Here is a 20290-nt window from a genome sequence, read left to right on the forward strand (position 1 = left end):
ATTTCTCGGCATCAACTGTCCCAGGAACACAAAGATTTTCCTTCAGTGGTGCTGGTCTCTTGTTAATCATGGCTGACGCTTCAGCCTCAGTTGACCAGAATAACTGAATCTTAATTAAAAATAGCAAATGGTCCCATAGAGCCTTTCAACTTCCCTCTGAAACGCCACTAGACAAGCTTCCATCCTCAACATTTCTCCCAACATCCTCATCTTCCAAGCTTACCATACCTTGAACATTCCATGGCTCCCCTAGTCCAAACAGCCAAAGTCCTTCCACAAAACCCGCAGGTCTCTCAGAGCAAGAATCCACTATCCTGGTACCAATTTCTGTCTTAGTCAGGGTTTCTATTGCCATGATGACACACCATGACCAAAAGTAACTTGGGAGGAAAGAGTTTATTGGGATTGTGCTTCCACATCATTGTTCCTTACTAAAGGAAGTCAGGACAGGAGCTCAAGCAGAGTAAGAACCTGGATGCAGAAGCTGATGTGGAGGCCATGAAGGGGTGCTGCTTACTGACTTGCTCCTCATTGCCTCCTCAGCCTGCTTTCTTAGAGAACCAAGGACCACCAGCCCAGGGGTGACATCACTCACAAGGGGCTGCCCCCTCCCACTAACACTAATTAAGAAAAATGCCTTTCAGGCTTGCCTGTAGTCAGATCAACTGAGGCTTCCTCCTCTGCAGCGACTCTAGCTTGATGTTGACACAAAACTAGCCAGCATTCCAAGTGAGCCAAAATTTTGCTTCAAAAGTAAAAGCCAAATCAGTATGCAGGGTGGCTGTGTAGTTCTTCAGTATAATGATGTTAATTACCACTGACACTTTGTGTTAATCCAACCCTTCCAAGAGGCATAACTTCAGACCTTGAATCTGAACTGTTAATAAATAATATTAACATCTCTCTATATAGGCCCAGCTGTCCTGAAACTCGCTAGGTTAGCCTCCAACTCACAGAGATCTGCCTGTCTCAGCCTCCCAAGTGCTGAGGCTAAAGGGGTGTGCCCCCACACCCTGCCATTTGCACTTACTAAGTGTTAAATGATATTCAGACTAGCTGTGTACTATGGCAGTGCCTCCTGATAATTCAAAGATATTGGACACTGGTAACAAGGAGAACATCTGTGAACACATATTTAACTTTTGTGAATTGAATTTCCCTGAAGGAAGGAAGGGGGAAGAGTAGGGGAAGGAGAAGGAAAAAGGGGGGACGGAGGAAGCTGTACCTGTGTTAGAAGATTCCACAAGGCCAAATGACTAAACTTCAAGATTATAGATGGTGTTAAAATGTTGTAGACCAAAGTCAAATTATCTTGAGCTAGTTTTAGTCTCCTGGAAAGCCATTCATTGCCCACTTCTGTGTCTGACCTAGCATGCTTGTGAAGGGGTCGAAGTCTTAAAATTGGTGTTGGAAAAAAAAATCATCAGCAAGCACTATCCGTTCTTGCAGAGGACTAGGGTTTGGTTCTCAGCATTCAGCTGCTGGTCGTCCAAAGCCCTCTTCTGACTCCCAAGGGTGCCAGGCATGCATGTGGTACACATGCATACATACATACATACAAATGTGCTGGAAAATATTCACAAATTAAATAAATCTTAAAATGATGTTTTTGTTTAATCTTAATTTGTATTCTTAGAAGACCACCGGTTTCCATCATCCCAAAGCTACCAGATTTGGGACACTATGGAGGTACGCAGCTTTGGGACAGGCTACCCCAAGGGCAGACTGGGAAAGGCGGTCAAGAGCACCCAGCTACTGTGGGCTCCACTGTACCTGTTGAAGCAGCCACCACCCTGTAACCCTTCGGGTCTGCCTCAGATGGGCCTTCACTGGGGACCCACCCTCTGCGGTGCCCGCCCTCTGCGGCGTCCCATTTGGTGGGAGAAAAATCCTGGCAGAAGTGGGTCGATGACCACCAAACCAGACTCAGCAACGCGGCATGGTGCATCAAGTACCGAAGGCCTCAAAGCGGCTATGCGGACCCGACTCTGGTCTGCACCGAGTCCACTGGGGAACGGCTCACAGGGCTCCGAATCTCCATCGACAGGGCCGCCCCGCTCCCAACTGGGAAGTTCCACCGTTAGCGGTTGCTGAGGCTCTGCTCGCGCGCGCGCTTGTCAGTTGGTGGAGGAGCCACCTCCGACTGGGGACAGTGAGGAAGGCCAGGGAAGAAAGAAGAAAAAGAAGGGGCAGAAAGGAAAGGAGGGGCAGCTTGATACAGAGCCTGAAAGACTGGGAATCCAATAATCACCTTCCTCCCTAGTATGAGGGCCAAACTCACTCCAGTTCTTTAGAATTAGCCAAAGTCGCGAATCTGGAGTGATGCGCAGACCATTCTCTTGCTGAGATGGCGGGTCAAAGACAACAATTTCCTCTGGCATAATTCCTACTGAGGATCCTAAACTGTCGACAAGGGATTCAAGATGCAACTTCTAAGGGAGACCTCGCTCCCCTCAAAAGGAACACGAAGCAAACATGTTCGTCCTTCAGCGACTTGAGTGAGGTTGGAACTTTTTAAAGGCTGTCCTTTTGAAAATCAGATTCCCACAGATGAGCATCTGCAGTTGGCTGACAACGGCGCCATCAGCTGCAGGAAACCACAGGCGATATAGCTTCGGTGCAAGGCTTCCCTCTGCTCCTAACGACCTTCCAGTGCTGAGACTAACAGTCCATCCTCGATGGAGCTTACTTTGCAACTTTTGAAATTACCTTTTTTTCAAAGACTTCTTTGATGGGACATTTGTAAAGGACCTGGCTCTTCGGGTCAATGACTAGAAGTATCCAGACATGTGGGACAATTTCTGAAGGACAGACCCCCCCCTCAAAGGGACCCCTTAGGATCACTTTAAGACACTTGAGATGAATCTTTTGAAATGGATGCCACTCCCCCTCTACAGGATCTCCTGTTGCTGAGGCCAATGATTGGGGACCAGAGGGCATCAGCCAGTGACTGGAGGATGGAACTTTCTAAAAGACCCGATGTTTGAACCCACAGGAATGTGGTGTCTTCAAGGGACAGGATACATAGGCTGCTGACTGCCTGCCCTGGGGAAAGGAATGGCGTGCCAATGTTAAGCTGAAGAAATATTCTCAGCTGGATGTAATGAACACAGCCAGTCTTGGGAGGGCTGGCCGGAAAAAACACGAAAGCCGAAGTCCCAGGGTGCTAGCTAAAGTTTCAGGGTACCCTATAAGAATTGTCTTCAAGACAGGAGGTCTTTGACTTTCACCGGGGTGCTGCCCCAGTCAGAATCACAGCCTCAAAATTCTCCAAGTCTTGACACAGAGAAAGAACGTTCCAGAAGAGCCTGGATCTCTCACCCTTTTGCATGGTGGCGTGGGCGTACCCAGAATTTGAGTCCAGCCATTAGAGCAAAGAGCTCTTGAAGCAATCCCAGGAGTGCCCAGCCTTTAAGTCTCCAAGCCTGTACCGTAGTGGCTCCATAGAGGAACCAGAGTCAAGGACCAGGGCAGAGGCTACATAACAGGAATGCAGGGTTTAAAATGGGTGCCAGAGGTCATTATCATTACTCTGAGGAGCAAGGAAGTCTTCCAGCACACAATCAAAATGGTTCGGAGAGGATGAAGCACGTGTGGGAACCAGATTTCCTCGGATTTGTCCTCATTCTCCTTAATGGAAAGCGGGCATGTCATTTTAGAAGAAGGAAGGCAGGCGGCGAAGCGCAGGGACTCTGATGCCACGGGTGGTGACGATGCTCTGATCTGTGTGCCCCCACCATCCTGACGATGCTCTGATTGGCTGACAAGGCTTCCCTCGTGCCCTGGACAGGGAAGATGGCTCCTCTCTGCTTCTCTAGTGTCAACTGCTGTCACACGTCTGCATCACGGTGTCAAAAGGGATCTCAAGTTCTCTACATTAAATCTTTATCATTCTTTCCCAGAGATTGAACATCCCCAGCTTTGAAAGAAATGATCACTTTCAAGGCAAGGGTGCCTACCCATCATTGACTGCCTGATGCTTGATTTCCAGTTACCTGATGCAGGTATTTTCTGACCTTACTGGGTAGTCCACTTCTTTCTCCTAAGCCGGTGTGGAATTCACCGCCCCACCCCTCCAGCTCCTCATCCAGGAACTTCTCGTATTCTCATCTCTCAAAGCCTAAGCCAGCCTGGTCGCGGGTGCAGAGTTTAGGCACGTGTGCCGAACCTTATCTCATTGTGTCTTACTGGAACTGCCCGGCAATCCTCTGTGGCGGGTCCTCGTCATGCGCGCAGAGCTTAGGCAGTGTGTACCGAACTTTATCTCATTGTGTGTTACTGGAACTGCCCGGCAATCCTCTGTGGCGCAGCCTGCTCACGGAAGCTCTTCTTTTCGAGCAGTATTCTCCCACTCTGCCAACACTGCTGGGCTGCTCCAGATTGCAGGAGGGTCTCGGTACCACTTCTCCCGATGGCCTCCTCTTTGTGACAGTTCTGAGTCAGGGGCTGATGGCGGGACAGAACTCTACGTGGTGTTCTTTGACTGAAAGGTTCAAGGCCCAGGGCCTTCCTCCTCTTTAGCAAACTTGGTTTGGTTTCTTCCTTGGTGACAGGCTCGATTCCCTCATTGTTCTTTCAAAGAAGGTCTTACATTGGAGGAATTTGGCTAGCTTAGCTCGGCTGTAATGCTTCCCACACTTCTCTTGCCTCTAACCATGAATCACTCTGCTTGCCCATGCCCACACTAACTGGATTTCAGCTGGATCTTCATGCCCTCCGAGATGTGTCCTGCAAGGTCACTGGTTCGTTTGGTGTATCAGCTCTTTACTTGGGACTCTCTACTTGGTTCTGTCTCACCACACTCTCTTTAAAGGTCCTATGCCACCTCCTGGTTCTTCCCTGAGTTTTTCAGCACCTTATGGAGAACATTTGGTTTTGGCTTCTATGGGTACCTTTTGTCCCTGTACCTTCCTAGTGTCTTATTATCTTGTGGATCTAAATGGCTATTTTCTTGCTCTTTTTTTTTCTTTTTTGCTAAGCAAAGCCAGTCTTTACTCTTAAATGGTACTCAATTGTAGTTACTGTCTCAGGCTTTTTCTTGGGAAAAACGTATATAACTTTTGAAGAGAGTTCCTGTTGCATCTGCAAGTCAGCTCCCTTATCCAAGCATCTGGCAGAATTACTCTGCAGTAGGAAAGACACCGGGGTGACTCTGTCCCAGTTTTCTCATCACTAGTAAAGGTAGGTCAGTCCAGCTCTGGCTAGCCCATAGTTCACCCTGCTGTTGGCTGGGGCAGCCCTGAGAAGTCTGACATCCAAGGGATTCAGGCCCGAGGGGTGGCTCCTAAATTCTTCAGGGTATTTCATCATAAAACTCACTCTCCTAGTCTTCAAGTATGGGAGCCCAGAATTTGAAAACCCATTTCCTCCTCTGTCTCCTGAGGACCAGGGCTTTTCCCCTGTGCAGAGCCGAGTATTCGGGAGCCAGTGGTTCTTCTCTCCCTATTGCTGTGCTCCTACCACACCACTCGTTTCTAGTGTTTCCCCAGCCTCTTGCCGTCACACCAGACTTTTGCCCTGGTCTGGGAACTAATGAACTTGTTGGACAGTCCCAGCAGTGGACAAGGATGGGGAAGAGGGCTGTGGTTTAGGCTAAAGCCCATCCCAGACTCTGATCCCCATGACTCTTGATGTTAGGAATAGCAGCATCCGTGAATTCTGCCTGTATATGGGGGGCACAGGCCTTCCATTGGTAGCTGAAATGTGTGTGACAAGCAGAAGACCAGAGACAAGGGACCGAGTTCTCTGGGAAATTGGAGATGGGTGATCAAGCCTAGCTAGTTAGAGATGTCAGTACGTAGTTTTTGTCCTTAATAATCCTGGTAACTGTTTTGATCACCCAGCCAGAGCATTTTGAGTGGCAGCTGTTCACAGCAAGATGACGCCACATGAGAAGATTACCCAAGGCAGCTGCCAGAATCACTTTATTCCAAGGATTTTTCTTAGGTTTCCGCTTCAGCCAGCATCCAGATTTTTGCCTCTTTGGTGAAACCAAGGAGCTTATAGAATTTGTTTGGAACTCTTTAGAAAGTTTGGTCCAAACTGTTTCTTCCCCAATCACTGTACCTAACATGTTGCCTTCCATTTCATTTGGGGGTCTTTTCAGTACTTTGGATTCCTTGGAAACCATTTTTGGTAATTCCTCTTGGTTACTGGTTTTGTCTTTCCCGGTTCTTCTAAGCTGTTCCAATTTTGTAGGGCTATTTTTGAACTAGTATGCCATTTGTATGGTGGGTATCTGGCCTACGACAGGGAAGGCTTCTTGGGTTATACTGAGCCAGTACAGCTCTGTAGAACCAGTTGAGACAGAGAGACGGGCATCAAGGAAGTCACTAGTGTGAGTAACATGACCATAAAGTACATGAAGTCTTTCTTATGGTTACTACGATGACGTCTAAAGCAGCTTGAGGCAATCAGTCTAGGGCTGGCTTTGTTTTTACATTTCTTTTTTTAAAAAAATTCTTGGCACACCTTTACAAAATGTGCACACACACATACATGTGCACCTTTTGGAGACATTTTGTAGGTTATACTAATCCTTGGAGTTATTGTCTTTATTTTTTCTCTCTTCCTTTAAAAGAGAGGTTAGCAAAGATGCAAGAACTTAGCAAATTTGAAACTTTAAAAAAAAGACTGATTTTAGTGGCTTTCCCTTGGGCACTCTCTATAAAGGCTAACTAGCTGATGTGCTCATTTTGAGCTTGCTTCCTTGGGGGAATTGCACCTGATACTTTGAATTGTTAAATCTGAAAATGAAGTGTTGAGGTCAGGCTGTGCTCTCTTCTTAAGTTACTCCACATTTTATAGTACAGCATTTCTTCTTCTGGTTGTGTTTTGCCCTAGAAGACATACCTTTACAAGCAGCTTTGACTCTGTTTTGAGCGAGAAGGGTGGCAACAGTCCCCTGGGTGGATAGAAACCGCAAGTCCACCACCCATCCCACATAGACTTATTTCTGGGACTAGGAAGGAAGTAACGCTGTGAATCTGTGGGGGCACATGTGTAAACATTGCAGCTTGGATGGAAAAGTATCCTGGAAGTCAGGAGCTAAGGAATACGGACTGCAAAGTCTCTGTAAAGACAGCAGCTTACAGCTCTGCCTCCAGGGAACGGTTTCCCCAGTGCCAGTGGCAGGGAAGGGTTTCCCCACCCAAGTTGTTACAGCTCTGCTCAGGTCCAGCAGAAGTTCCCAGGAGTGGAACAGCTCTGCTCAGGTCCAGCAGAAGTCCCCAGGAGTGGAACAGCTCTGCTCAGGTCCAGCAGAAGTCCCCAGGAGTGGAACAGCTCTGCTCAGGTCCAGCAGAAGTCCCCAGGAGTGGAACAGCTTGGCTTCACTAGGGGAAGGCTTCCCCAGCAAAAGTTGTTACACCTGGGCTCTCTCTGGTAAAAGTTTGACACTGCATAACAAACCTCACTCAGGAAATTTACTGGGGAGGAAGAATCCAGGAGGGTGGCTGCCTCTAGGGTGAGAAAGAGCAACAAATTGCACAGGGCACAGAGCTTATCTAGGGTTTCTCGGGGGGTGAGGGGCTGGTTTGAGATTGGTAGATTTTCGTGGTCTGATTCTGGGGTAAACTCAGGGATTGGTAGGATTTTGTGCTCAGGGACCTCAGGGATTGGTGGAATTCTGCAACCTGACTGTGGGGCAAGCTCAGGGATTGGTGGGATTTTAAGTCCTGGGTCCTGAGGTCAGGTCAGGATCAGGGTATTTTTTTCCTTGGGCCAGGTTTTGGGTCTAGTCAGGGGCAGGATGGTTTTTTGTTTGTTTGTTTTTGTTTTCTTGGCCCTTTTCACCCAATAACATAGATAAATTAGCTTTGAGATCTTGTGGTTATTACTGTTATCCAATTTACACCTTTAGCAAGTTCATTTCCACACCAAAACACCAAAACATTGGGACAATGCCAAATGCAAATACTCAATTATAAATACCTCCAGTGTGCCAAACCAAGTTTGCATAGATTTTGAACCCCTAGGAATGAAACTCTGAGATAAGACTTCAGACAGAAGGTACCGAAAACCGGACAGCAACCACAAAAGGCAGATCAAAGAAAACTAGGTATAAACACTCCAGAGTCAACCAGTTGCAAAAATCTGCAGGGGCTCTTCCTACACCCAAGAGCTTATTAGAGCCTTCAAACTAAGGGAAGGGTGTACTCCCTCACCTGATCTCTATAAGCTGATGGACTCCTAACACTACCACTAGCATGGTATGATCCACCTCAGCCTGTCATCTGATACCCAGAGTGTGCTTCAAGGACCAAGGACTCCTGATTATCCCCCGGGTATCTCTTGAGTTTCAACTTGGCTCTGTCCCCTGCTCACCTGACTCTACCTATTCACCCAGCTCTACCTGAGCAGCTGTTTCCAGTTTCCTGCTTCCACCTCGTGGCTGAACTCAGCAGCACCAGAAGCAAGGCCCTCCTAGAACTAGTCTGGTTCATTATCAATACGGACTCTCCCTCAGCCCACTTCTGAAACCTCTTGAACTGCTACAACTCATTTTGTAATCTATAAAAATGTAAATAGGCATAGCTGCTTTGTACCTTGTGTAGTATGATATGAGAGTTATCACTAGTAATTAAGATTAGAATAAAGAATCATCATTCACCTTGCCCAGGCTACCAAGGCAGACAAGAGTATGACAGAAACGGCTCAACTAGAGCTGGAGAGATGGTTAAGAGCATACTGTTCTTGCAGAGGACCTGAATTCAGCTCCCATCACCCACGTCAGGTGGCTCACAACTGCCTATACTCCAGCTCCAGTGGATTTGACACCACTGGCCTCTATAGGGACCCACACTCACACGCACTGATTTTCCACATAGACAACAACATGCACATATACACATAACTTTAAAATTTTTAATGAAAAAAATATTTAAAGAAAACTGCTAAACCTTGTGACTTTATTTGCTGTTCAGTGAATCCCGCCCTTGTGGAAAGACACAGACATGCCCACCTGTGTTTCTGGCATAGTTCACGGTCCATGCTGAGACTGAAAAAAACCTTACAGAGTGTCCAAGAAAGATAACTTATAGCCTAACAGATGATTGAATTGTTTAAAATGTGCTTTTATTAAGTACTCAGAAATCTCCAAACTGCTTTTTGATAGGCAAACTTAAAATGTAAATTCAAAAAAATAAGTTTAAGATTATTCTATAAAATAATTTCACATAAATTCTGGGCCTTCATTCAATGACATATATTTTGTCATTGAAATGAGATAATCCTGCTATTTAGCCATTTGATAACTGATAATACATTTGTTCATTTAATTTTTTTTGGTTTTGGTGGGTTTTTTTTTTTTTTTGAGACAAGATCTCATTATGTAGCTCTGCCTAGCCTAGAACCCACTATGCAGACCTGGCTCACCTCAAACTCACCAAGATCCTCCTGCCTCTGCCTCTGCCTCTGTGGTGCTGGGATTAAAGGCATATGCCACCATGCCAGATCCTACATTTTGTTTAAAGAATGACTTAAAATTAGGTATTTGAATATATGGCTATGCTCTCAGGAAAGAGTTACTGGATCTTTACGGGTCTCATTCATAAATAATGTTCTAAATGAACTCAGAAGGAAGCCTGGGAACCACTTTATTGCAGCTTTGGAAGAAACAGGGCAAGCATGCTGGAAGTCCTGCTAGTTGTCGGGAAGAGGAAAAAGAGGCATTCCTTATTGAGTCAGGGTCCAATAAAGCAAGCAAGCTTGGAGACAGAGGTCTGCGAAAAGCTGCATGGGTGGGGGTCTCCACGGAGAGCAGACCTCCCCTCAAGGGTCGGTGAACATGTTTCCAGTGCATTGTGTATTTGATGAAAAGACAGAACAGTGGAGTGCAGGGCAAGGTACTGCTTTTGAGTTCGAACTCTTAAAAGTGGGCCCACAGAGAATCTAGATACTGTGTATTGTTGTATTGTCTTTGAATTGTTGGACTGCTGAGGAAGGAGCAACAGCTGCTAAAAGATATTTGGTTATAAGTGTTGCTGGATTAATCCAACATATATATTTTGAAAGTGCCTTGACTTTAAAATTTAAGTCAAAAGATATGTTACTTTGGAGAAGAGGTTTTGATTTTGTTTCCACAAGAAATGAGAGATTGTGGTTTCATTCTGGGTTAAAAAATAAGGTCTGGCCGGGCGGTGGTGGCGCACGCCTTTAATCCCAGCACTCGGGAGGCAGAGGCAGACGGATCTCTGTGAGTTCGAGGCCAGCCTGGTCTACAAGAGCTAGTTCCAGGACAGGCTCCAAAGCCACAGAGAAACCCTGTCTCGAAAAACCAAAAAAAAAAAAAAAAAAAAAAAAAGGTCTGATCAAAGAAGACCCCCTGAAAAATCTCCAGTAAGAACTGATGGCCCAGATGATCCAACATTTCAGAGTACCTCTGTTGCAGTTTCTTCTGAGTTCTCCATCCAGAACAGCCTCAAGACTGCTGGCTGAGATGATCCAGCCACAAAGAATACTCCAGTCAGTCTTGATCATAACCCTAAATTTTCTTTAGGTCTTCATAATTTTATCACCATCCCCAGTAAGCAAGAAGTAGCCTGGAAAACTATGCCTACATTCCCAAAAAATAGATTACGGATGTTTGTCTTTGTTTAGAATGTTGGTTACAAATTGCTATTGATAATGGTCAGGAAAAAAAAAAGCTAAACAAAGATTTTAGAGTTCTTGTTTTAAAAAAAAAAAAAAGAGGAACTGCTGTGTGGGATAATGCTCTTGTACCCTGTAAAGATTTGTCACTCGCCGGGCGGTGGTGGCGCACGCCTTTAATCCCAGCACTCGGGAGGCAGAGGCAGGCAGATCTCTGTGAGTTCGAGGCCAGCCTGGTGTACAAGAGCTAGTTCCAGGACAGGCTCTAAAAAAGCTGCAGAGAAGCCCTGTCTCGAAAAACAAAAACAAAAAAAAAAAGATTTGTCACTCATATTGGTTTAATAAAATGCTGATTGGCCAGTAGCCAGGCAGGAAGAATAGGTGGGGTGAACAGACTAGGAGAATTCTGGGAAGAGAAAAGGCTCAGTCTGCAGTTATCATCCATATGCAGAGGAAGTGAGATGAAAGAAAATGCTGCCCTGAGAAAAGGTCCCAAGTCACGTGGCTAAACATAGGTAAAAAATTATGGGTTAATTTAAGTTGTAAGAGCTAGTTAATAGCCACGTGGTGGTGGCGCACACCTTTAACCCTAGCACTTGGGAGGCAGAAAGGCAGGTGGACCTCTGTGAGTTTGAGGCTAGCTTGGTCTACAAGAACTAGTTCCAGTTCCAGGACATGCTCCAAAGCTACAGAGAAACCCTGTCTGGAAAAACAAAAAACAAACAAAAACTAATAAAAAGCCTGAGCTAATAGGCCAAACAGTTTATAACTGATATAAGCCTCTGTGTGTTTCTTGGGGATAAAATGGCTTGGGGCCAGGCAGTACAGAAACCTCTGTCTACAAAATCTGGAATATGGATATATTCCATTTTGTCGAATTTGGAGAACTAAAATATGCACATCACACCATTGATACCTATTCAGATTTTCCATGGGCAACTACTTTGAGTTCAGAAAAGGCTGATTTGGTAATCATACATTTGCTAGAAGCTATGGCCAACATGAATAAACATGTACAAATAAAGACAGGCAATGCTCCAGCATATTTCTCTACATAAAAGAAACAGCTTTTAGCTTATTATAATATAAAGCATATTGCAGGTATACCACACAATCCTACATGGCAGGCATTTGTAGAAAAATCAAATCAAATTCTAAAGGATATGTTAAACAGAAAGGGATGATAAATACCCCTAGAAACAGATTGCTTAGCATAATGTAATTTATTACATACAAAATAACAAAAACAAAACAAAACAGGGATTCATCAGAAAGAGAGTCTACCATGGGGGTGTGGCTTAGTAGGTGTAGGTGGAGTGCCAGCTCTAACGTTGGAGGCCCTGGGGTGAGAGCACACAACCTGAAATCCCAGCTGTAAAAATGGAAGCAGAGACCAGAGTTCTAGCTTCTCCTTGGATTTAACCAGTTCTTGGCCATCCTGGGATACAGGAGGCTCTGCGTCAGAGCCACAAGAACCAAGAGTCCAACATAGATACGAAAAGGGTTTATTCTCAGGATAATACAGTTCTCGTGGAGTCTCCATCATAGGACAATACATGCATACTCTATGCATGAAAGACTCAGTCTTTGGTTCCTAGCTTTTTCTCTTTCCTATTGGAAGCTCCCCTCAGAGGTGATGAATCGGGTGCTGTCCCATCTTCTTTATGCTGGGATGTCTGCGTTTCTTCACAATGTTTTCCATTTCCCCCCATGTGACACTTTTAATAACTAGCTTACATTAGAGGTGAGTCAGTTTGCTGGGGACAGGAAGACATTAAAAAACACAGCAAATAAGAGACAAATGACATAGGCAGCAATTGCCATCCAGAACCTGGGGTCTTTGAGCAGTGTCTTGTCAAAGCAGCTGAACACAGTGTAACCTATGGACATCCCAGCAAATCCGCCTGCGATGTGGGCAGCAAAGGACACCTTGGAGAAGGGGAGAATAGAAATGGGTAGGGGAAATGCTAATTCCATATTTTAGTTGCGGATCTTCTGCTCAGTGCAAATAGCATATTTAGATCTCTGGGCTAAGACAAAGGAGACACAAAGCCCTTTGTTCCCCCGAGACGAGGTGATGCTGCGAGGCACAAAAAGCCAGGCAGTGGTGGCACATGCCTTTAATCCCAGCACTCGGGAGACAGAGGCAGGTGTGTCTCTGTGTGTTCAAGGCCAGCCTTGTCTCAAAGTGAGTTCCAGGACAACCAGGGTTACAAAAAGAAACCCTGTTTCAAAAAAAAGTCTTTTTTGTTTCTGTAACTTACTATCATTATTGTGTGTGTGTATTCATGATGGGGTACACACCACAGAGCACACCTGCAGGAAAGTGGAGGTTTGTGAGGTCAAGTCTCTCCTTCCACGGTTTTCAGGGGCTGAACAGAGGCTGTCAGGCTTGTGTGGGAAGCTCAGTACACCCTGGGCCAGCTGACCAGCTGACCAGCTCACCAACTCTCCAACTGGCCATCTCTCCAGCTGCTCAGCCCCATTCTTTCTTTCTTCCCTTTTCCTTCCTTTCCTTTCTCTTTTACTATGAGGCAAGGTCTTGCTATATAATCCTGGTTGGACTGGAACTCAAATTCTCCTGCCTCAGTCTCCTGAGTGTTAGGAATAAAGGTGTGTGGCACCAACAAAACATGTCACTTTCACCCATCCCGTTTTTGGTTATCCATATATGTGTATTTGAGATGTGTTTACATGTGCATATGTGTTTACATGTCTATGGGTGCACATACACATGCAAGCTGGCCTCCTCAACCAACTCTCCATCCATCCACTTTATAATTTAGTCCTGGAACTCACTATGTAGACCAGGCCTCGAACTCACAAAGATCCTCCTGCCTCTGCCTCCCAATGCTGCATTAAAAGGTGTGCACTACCATGCCTGTGGAGGTAAGATCTCTTACTTGAGCCCTGAGCTCAATGACTCCAATAGTCTAGCTAGGCAGCTTGCCTGGGGATCCCAGTTCCCACTTACCAAGGGCCGGGAATACAGGCTGCCACATGGACTTGTTCGGCATATATGTGGGTGTCCTCCCACGGGGACATCAAGCTCTTTATCCATTGAGGTATCTCCTCAGGTCTATCTTAGGAATATTTTTTAACTTCCAAATGGATATTTGATTGCTTTAAATTGAAATTGTAGCCTCATTTGATAATGCTTTTTTGTGTTTCTTTGTTTTATTTTGTTATTAGCCCAGGCTGCCCTGAACTTGCTATGTAGCTGAGGATGGCCTTGAACACCAGATCCTCCTGCCTCAATCTTCTGAGGGCTGACATTACATGATGACTTTTTGATGGGAAAATAAGGTTTTCTTTGAAAAACAAAAGCAAAAGAAAGAAATTGGGCCTGGAAAGATGTCTCAGCAGGTAAAAAAAGTTCTTGCCTCAAAAGCCTGATGACCTAAATTCGAGTCCTAGAATCCATGGGGAAAGCTGGGTATAGCAGTGAATATTGTAAAAACAAAAACAAAAAACAGCTGAGCTGAGCCAGGCGGTGGTGGCACACGCCTTTAATCCCAACACTCGGGAGGCAGAGGCAGGCGGATCTCTGTATGTTCGAGGCCAGCCTGGTCTACAAGAGCTAGTTCCAGGACAGGCTCCAAAGTTACAGAGAAACCCTGTCTCAAAAAACCAAAAAAAAAAAAAGCTGAGAGGGCAGTGGTGGTACATGCCTTTTGTCCCAGCATTCAGGAAGCAGAGGCAGGCAGATCTCCAGGACAGCCTGGTCTATAGATCAAGTTGCAGGATGGTCAGGCCTATACAAAGAAACTCTTTCTCTAAAAAAAAAAAAAAACAAAACACACATACATTCGCGCATGTGAGCACACACATACACACATACACACACACACAAGAAGAAAGAGAGGGAGAGAGGAAGGAAGGAAGGGAGGGATGGAGGGAGGGAGGGAGGGAGTGAGAGAGGGAGGGAGGGAGGGAAAAGAGGAAGGAAGGAAGGAAGGAAGGAAGGAAGGAAGGAAGGAAGGAAGGAAGGAAGGAAGGAAAGAAAGAAAGAAGGAAGGAAGCTGGATACAACACTCCTATATTCCTATGGCGTGATTGGAGGCAGAGACGGGATGGAAGGCAAGAACCAATTCTGAAAGTTGTCCTCTGACCTCCACATACACAACATGAACTTATGTGTACATGTGCATACGCACACACATGCATCAAGCATGAAGAAAGGAAGTAAACTCACCGGAGACCCATTTGCAGGGACAAAGAACCTTCTGTAGAGAGCAAATCCCATATCCAATGCAACTAGAAGAGAAGACACCCAGTGAAGCCTTGGATTTCCACCCTGGGCAGAGTTTTGTTCCCCTCAACCCTGTCCTGTTTCACTCCAGCTGCTATTCTTAGAGCTCTCTCTTCAGTAATTCATTAATTCTCATAACAGCCCAATGAAGTGGACGTTATCGGTAACCCAGTTATGGATTTTATTAATCAAAGAAGTAGTTGTTGATTATGTTCCAGCTGACAGCACTATTCTCACGGTAGACATAGAGCAAAGAGCAGATCAGATGGCCCTGATCGAGAGAAGGGAGAGTGTGCAGCGCCAGGTACGTTGGTTGATGCCTATAGTCCCAGTACTTGGTAGGCAGAGGCAGGCAAATTTCTGTTAGTTCAAGTCCAGCCTCCTCTACATACCAAGTTCCAGGCCAGCCAAAGCTACAGAGGGAGATCCTATTTCAAAAACCAACCACGCAAACAAAAGGCAACAGTGTGTCACATTACACTGAGTACGACAGAGAAAATACAGAGGAAGGAGGATTGGGGGTGTCAGGAATAGGCTGTCCTTTAAAATATTACTTTAAATTAATTTAGTGTGCGAGTGTGGGTGTGTGTGCACTGGTGTGTGCACTGGTGTGTGCCTACGTGCTACAGAGCTGTGTGGAGTCAGAGGGCATCTCGCAGAAGTCAGTTGTTCCCTGCCTCCACTACGTGGGTCCTGGGAATTGAACTCAGGATGTCAGGCTTGGTGGCAGGCGCTTTTACCCACTGACTGAGCCAGACATTTCATCGGCCAGGCTGTCATGTTTTAATAGGAGGATCGGGGAAGCTCTCCAGGAATCCTTCCCTGGGTGGAACAAGCCATGTTACTGTGTAAAGCAAGAATCTTTCAGACCAAGTGAAGAACAAGCTTGAGTTTCCTGAGGCAGAAATGACCCCTCAATCATCAAGAGCAGAATCATCTGGGAACTTCTGCTTTATTTTGCTCAAAATACGGTTTCACTATATATCCCAAGATAGTCTTGAGTTTGCTGTCTAGCCCAAGTGGGCCCAAACTTATAGGAATCCTCCTGCCTTGACCTCCACAGTTCTGGGATTCTAGGCAGGAGCCATGACACTTGGCACCAAGAACGTACTAAAAATGAAATTCTCTGGCTCACCCTAGACAGGTGAATGAGAAATTAAAGCCAAGGGTCATCATCCTGGGTTGCAGAGAGACTTCCAGGTGGTTCTGGACTTGAATTAAGGATGAAGAGGTAGGTGTCAGGATCAGGCGAGGAGCTGGGGAAAGATGCTCGGAGACTTTGAGCCAGGGACTTTGACAGGAAGGCTTTGAGGGTTTGCGTACGGGTGATAGGAGTCTGATGAGATTTTTGGTTTGCTTGCCTTGTGGGGCCGGGATAGGATCATTCTGGCTGTTAAATGGGAAATAGGAAGCAAGAACAGGAGCAGAGAGACCAGGTAGAGGATTGCCTTAGCAGCCCAGTGAAGGTAATAGCATTTTCTGAACAAAGGATCCAAGACACGGAACACAGCTATAGCTCACTTGGTAGAATGTTTATACCTTGCAGAAAACCCGGGGTTGGATCACTGGCACTATATAAAGCCAGGTAAGACAACACAGGTCTACAATCTTAGTGCTCAGGAGGTAGGAGCAGGAGAATGAGTTCAAGGTTGTCCCCAGCTACTTCTCAAGTTCAAGGCCATCCTGCTCTACCTACATGAATCTACCCAAATTGAAAATTTAGAAATTTAGGAAGAAGTTAGACTATCTCAGTAAGGTGTTTTTGTTTTTGGGGGTTTTTTTGTTTGTTTGTTTTTTCAAGACAGGGTCTCTCTGTAGCTTTGGAGCCTGTCCTGGAACTAGCTCTTGTAGACCAGGCTGGCCTCGAACTCACAGAGATCAGGTATCTGCCTGCCTCTGCCTCCCGAGTGCTGAGATTAAAGGCGTGTGCCACCATGGCCCACTATCTCAGTAGTTTCTAAGCTTTTCCTTTGCAGACAAAAATCATATGCCCTCCATTGCATGAAAATGAGAATCCAGAACAGAACGCATAAATGAAGCTATTGAGAGAGGCACAGCACACATCCGGAGTCCTGGCACAACACCGAGGCACCTCTACCCGCGGACAGTTCTCCCCAACACTAGACTCTTAACCATCCCTCATGGTGGGGTGGGGGACCCCGAGGAGCTGAGGAGGAAGAGACTGAGGGAGTAAAGTGTTCACCAAGGTCACTTACTTATCAGGATGATGACAAGCAGTCTGACGATCCCAAAGGCAGGAATCATTTCTTGAAAATTCTGGGAAAGCGATAAGAATGTGATCTATAAGCAAATGTCATCTTAGCCTGACTCCCTCTTCATTTGCTGCTTCATCTAAAGCAAAGTTTATTGTTTTTGGTTTTGTTTTCAAGATAGGGTTTCTCTGTGCAGCCCTGGCTGTCCTGGAACTCGCTCTGTAGACCAAGCTGGCTTTGAACTCATAGAGATCCGCCTGCCTCTGCCTCCTAATTGCCAGGATTAAAGGCATGTGCCACCATACCTAGCTTAAAGCAATGCTTATCCATTAAAGATTTGAAAGACAAATTATATGTCCAACAGTTAAGTTTTCAAACGCATCGGAGAAAGACAAGGCTGCTTGCTGTACTTTGGACCACAAAACAAAATATAATGCTTAATTGTATAATGTAAATTACATAATTTCATTACAAGTAACATAAAATCAGCATTTAACTTGTCAATAAATGGAGAGATGAGTCTGGTAAAATATTTTTAAGCCTTTCTGGTTGTTATTTACTATTTCATCTTCTTTCCCTGTAGGAGTTAAGAGATTTACCCAATATTGGAGCATTTCTTTCACTTTTTTACAAGACTGGAAATGGCAGGCTATTATTTTTAAATTACATTTTCAGAAATGTATCGTGTGTGTGTGTTGTGTGTGTGTGTGTGTGTGTGTGTGTGTGTACCCCCATGCCTCACATGTGTAGGGCACATGACATGTGAGAATAGGTCTTCTCCTTCCACCATCTGTGTCCAGAGGATTGAACTCAAGCGTTAGGGCCTGGTGGCAAGACCTTTACCTGCTGAGTCATCTCGCTGGCCCTTGGCTATTATTTTTAATCGAACTTTAGCTCCCTGGGAAGAAAGTTTATTATTTGAAAGGGGAGGGAGAAGCAACTTAATAAATCAAAACACAGATGTCTGACTAAGTGGTATCCTGGTGATGGCCTGACACAAAGGGTTGCAACAGACAGACTGGGAGTTGTCTTTTCTAGTGGCCAAACAATTCTTAGCTCAGAAGAACTCAGTAAATGGTGATAAATCAGGATTCCCTGAATCAAACAACTACTCATTTATAAAGAAAACAAAAAGCCAAAAAAGTCTAAGAGCTAGTGAGATGGCTCCAGAAGATTTGGGCTTGAGTCTAACACGCACATAATGGCTCATGACCATCTGTAACTCCACCTTGAAGGGGCCAGGTCCCTCTTCTAACCTCTACACCAAGTATGCACATGGCGTACATATATACATGCAGGGAAAATACACATAAAATAATATAATAAATATATTTATATTTATAATATAAATAATAAAATAAACAAATTGGATTTTTAAGTCCGGAAATGGGGTACGGTGGGGCTTACTTGTCATCTTTGCCCCAGATCCTAGGCGAGGAGCAAAGTAAAGGCCATCCTCTGCCCACATGTCAGGTACCAGACTAGCCTGAGCTACATGAAAGCCTGTCTTTGAGACTTCCACCCCCAAAATTCTTACCACTATAACATTCATAAAATAGCCTCCCATCAGTGCATAGACTCCTCCTGAAGCACCCACGAGAGACTTAAGGGGGTCAAAAATGGAGCTGGCGAGGGACCCTGGAGAAATAAAACACAAAAGGCCAGACAGAAGTGTAAGAATTGTAAATAAAGTAGGTTTTAAAAAGTCTAAAGTAAAAATAGGAGACATTTTGACCATTTTCATATTAGCAGCAACAATTCCACCTTGTCCTTCTGTGCTGTGTAGATTCGGGCACGCAGGTTATTTCTGAAATATTAAACATCTGCTAACATCTACTAAAAGTTAAACAGACAGGAGCTCAGGCTCTGGAGCCAGACTCATTAACCGTGATTTCGGGACATTATGTCTCCTGTCTGTACCATGGAAATATGAACAAAACAGTCCTCAGTAGGCTTTGAGGGGACATAAAGGAGTTGATACACATATCATCCGAAAGCACTGTGTGACGTGTTTTGTAGCCTGGCTAGCTATGACTTCAGCTGGGCCAGTGAGACTGCTCAGCGGGTAAAAGCTTGCTGCCAAGCCCGATAACTTGATCCCTGGGACCCACATGGGGGAAGGAAAGAGCCTCTGACCTCCACAAGAGTCTACACACACATACACATGTACACAAAAAATAAGTGTGATAAACCATGTTCTGAGTACTACAGTATTCTTATCTCCTACAATTATAAAAAAGAGCTGTACCCACTGAGCCATCTCCCTGCCTCAGAATCCTTCTTGACATAAGGTCCAATCATATCCTCCAAGCAAGGTGAAACTAACTCACTAACCCAGTCCTAGATATCTGTACCAAAAGGTGAGCCGAATGATGTCCTTGCTATGCTTTTTTACTTTCATGGTTTGTTTTTTCCTCTCATGACCTCCCTTCATCCCTTAGGATGTAATAGCATTTATATTTTGTGTTAAAAAGAATATTTGAGGGTTGGAGATATGGCTCAGCTGTTACAAGCACCGACTGCTCTTCCTTGTAGCTCAAAACCAGCCATAACTCCAGTTCCAGGAGATCTGATGCTTAGTCTGGTCACTGCAGGCACTGTATGCATGTGTGCCACGTGTGCATGCAGATACTGTATGCATGTATCCCATGTGTGCATGCAGGCACTGTATTCATGTGTGCCATGTGTGCATGCAGACACTATGCATGTGTGCTGTGTGTGCATGCAGACACTATGCATGTGTGCTGTGTGTGCATGCAGACACTGTATTCATGTGTGCCATGTGTGCATGCAGACACTATGCATGTGTGCCATGTGTGCATGCAGACACTGTATTCATGTGTGCCATGTGTGCATGCAGGCACTGTATGCATGTGTGCATACAGATACTATATGCATGTGTGCCATGTGTACATGCAGGCACTGTATGCATGTGTGCATACAGATACTGTATGCATGTGCGCCATGTGTGCATGCAGGCACTGTATGCATGTGTACATGCAGACACTGTATTCATGTGTGCCGTGTGTGCATGCAGACACTGTATTCATGTGTGCCATGTGTGCATGCAGACACTGTATTCACGTGTCATGTGTGCATGCAGACACTGTATTCATGTGTGCCATGTGTGCATGCAGACACTGTATTCGTGTGTGCCATGTGTGCATGCAGACACTGTATTCGTGTGTGCCATGTGTGCATGCAGACACTGTATGCATGTGTGCCATGTGTGCAT

At 45.3% G+C, this 20290-nt stretch overlaps 1 protein-coding gene across 1 annotated transcript in view; it reads right to left on the reverse strand.

Annotated features, from left to right (window-relative positions):
* Positions 1-12128: 12128 nt before the first annotated feature.
* Rhbdl2 (rhomboid like 2) overlaps positions 12129-20290 on the reverse strand; it is a 42453-nt gene continuing 34291 nt past the window's right edge. Inside the window, exons 5-8 of the mRNA XM_038335383.1 lie at positions 18593-18693; positions 17059-17119; positions 14786-14847; positions 12129-12519 (exon numbers count right to left, since the gene is read on the reverse strand). Coding sequence (XP_038191311.1) covers positions 12340-12519; positions 14786-14847; positions 17059-17119; positions 18593-18693 — 404 coding nt within the window. The 3' untranslated portion in view covers positions 12129-12339. The remainder of the gene's footprint in view (positions 12520-14785; positions 14848-17058; positions 17120-18592; positions 18694-20290) is intronic.

This window comes from Arvicola amphibius, chromosome 6, assembly GCF_903992535.2.
Source record: "Arvicola amphibius chromosome 6, mArvAmp1.2, whole genome shotgun sequence".
NCBI lineage: Eukaryota > Metazoa > Chordata > Mammalia > Rodentia > Cricetidae > Arvicola > Arvicola amphibius.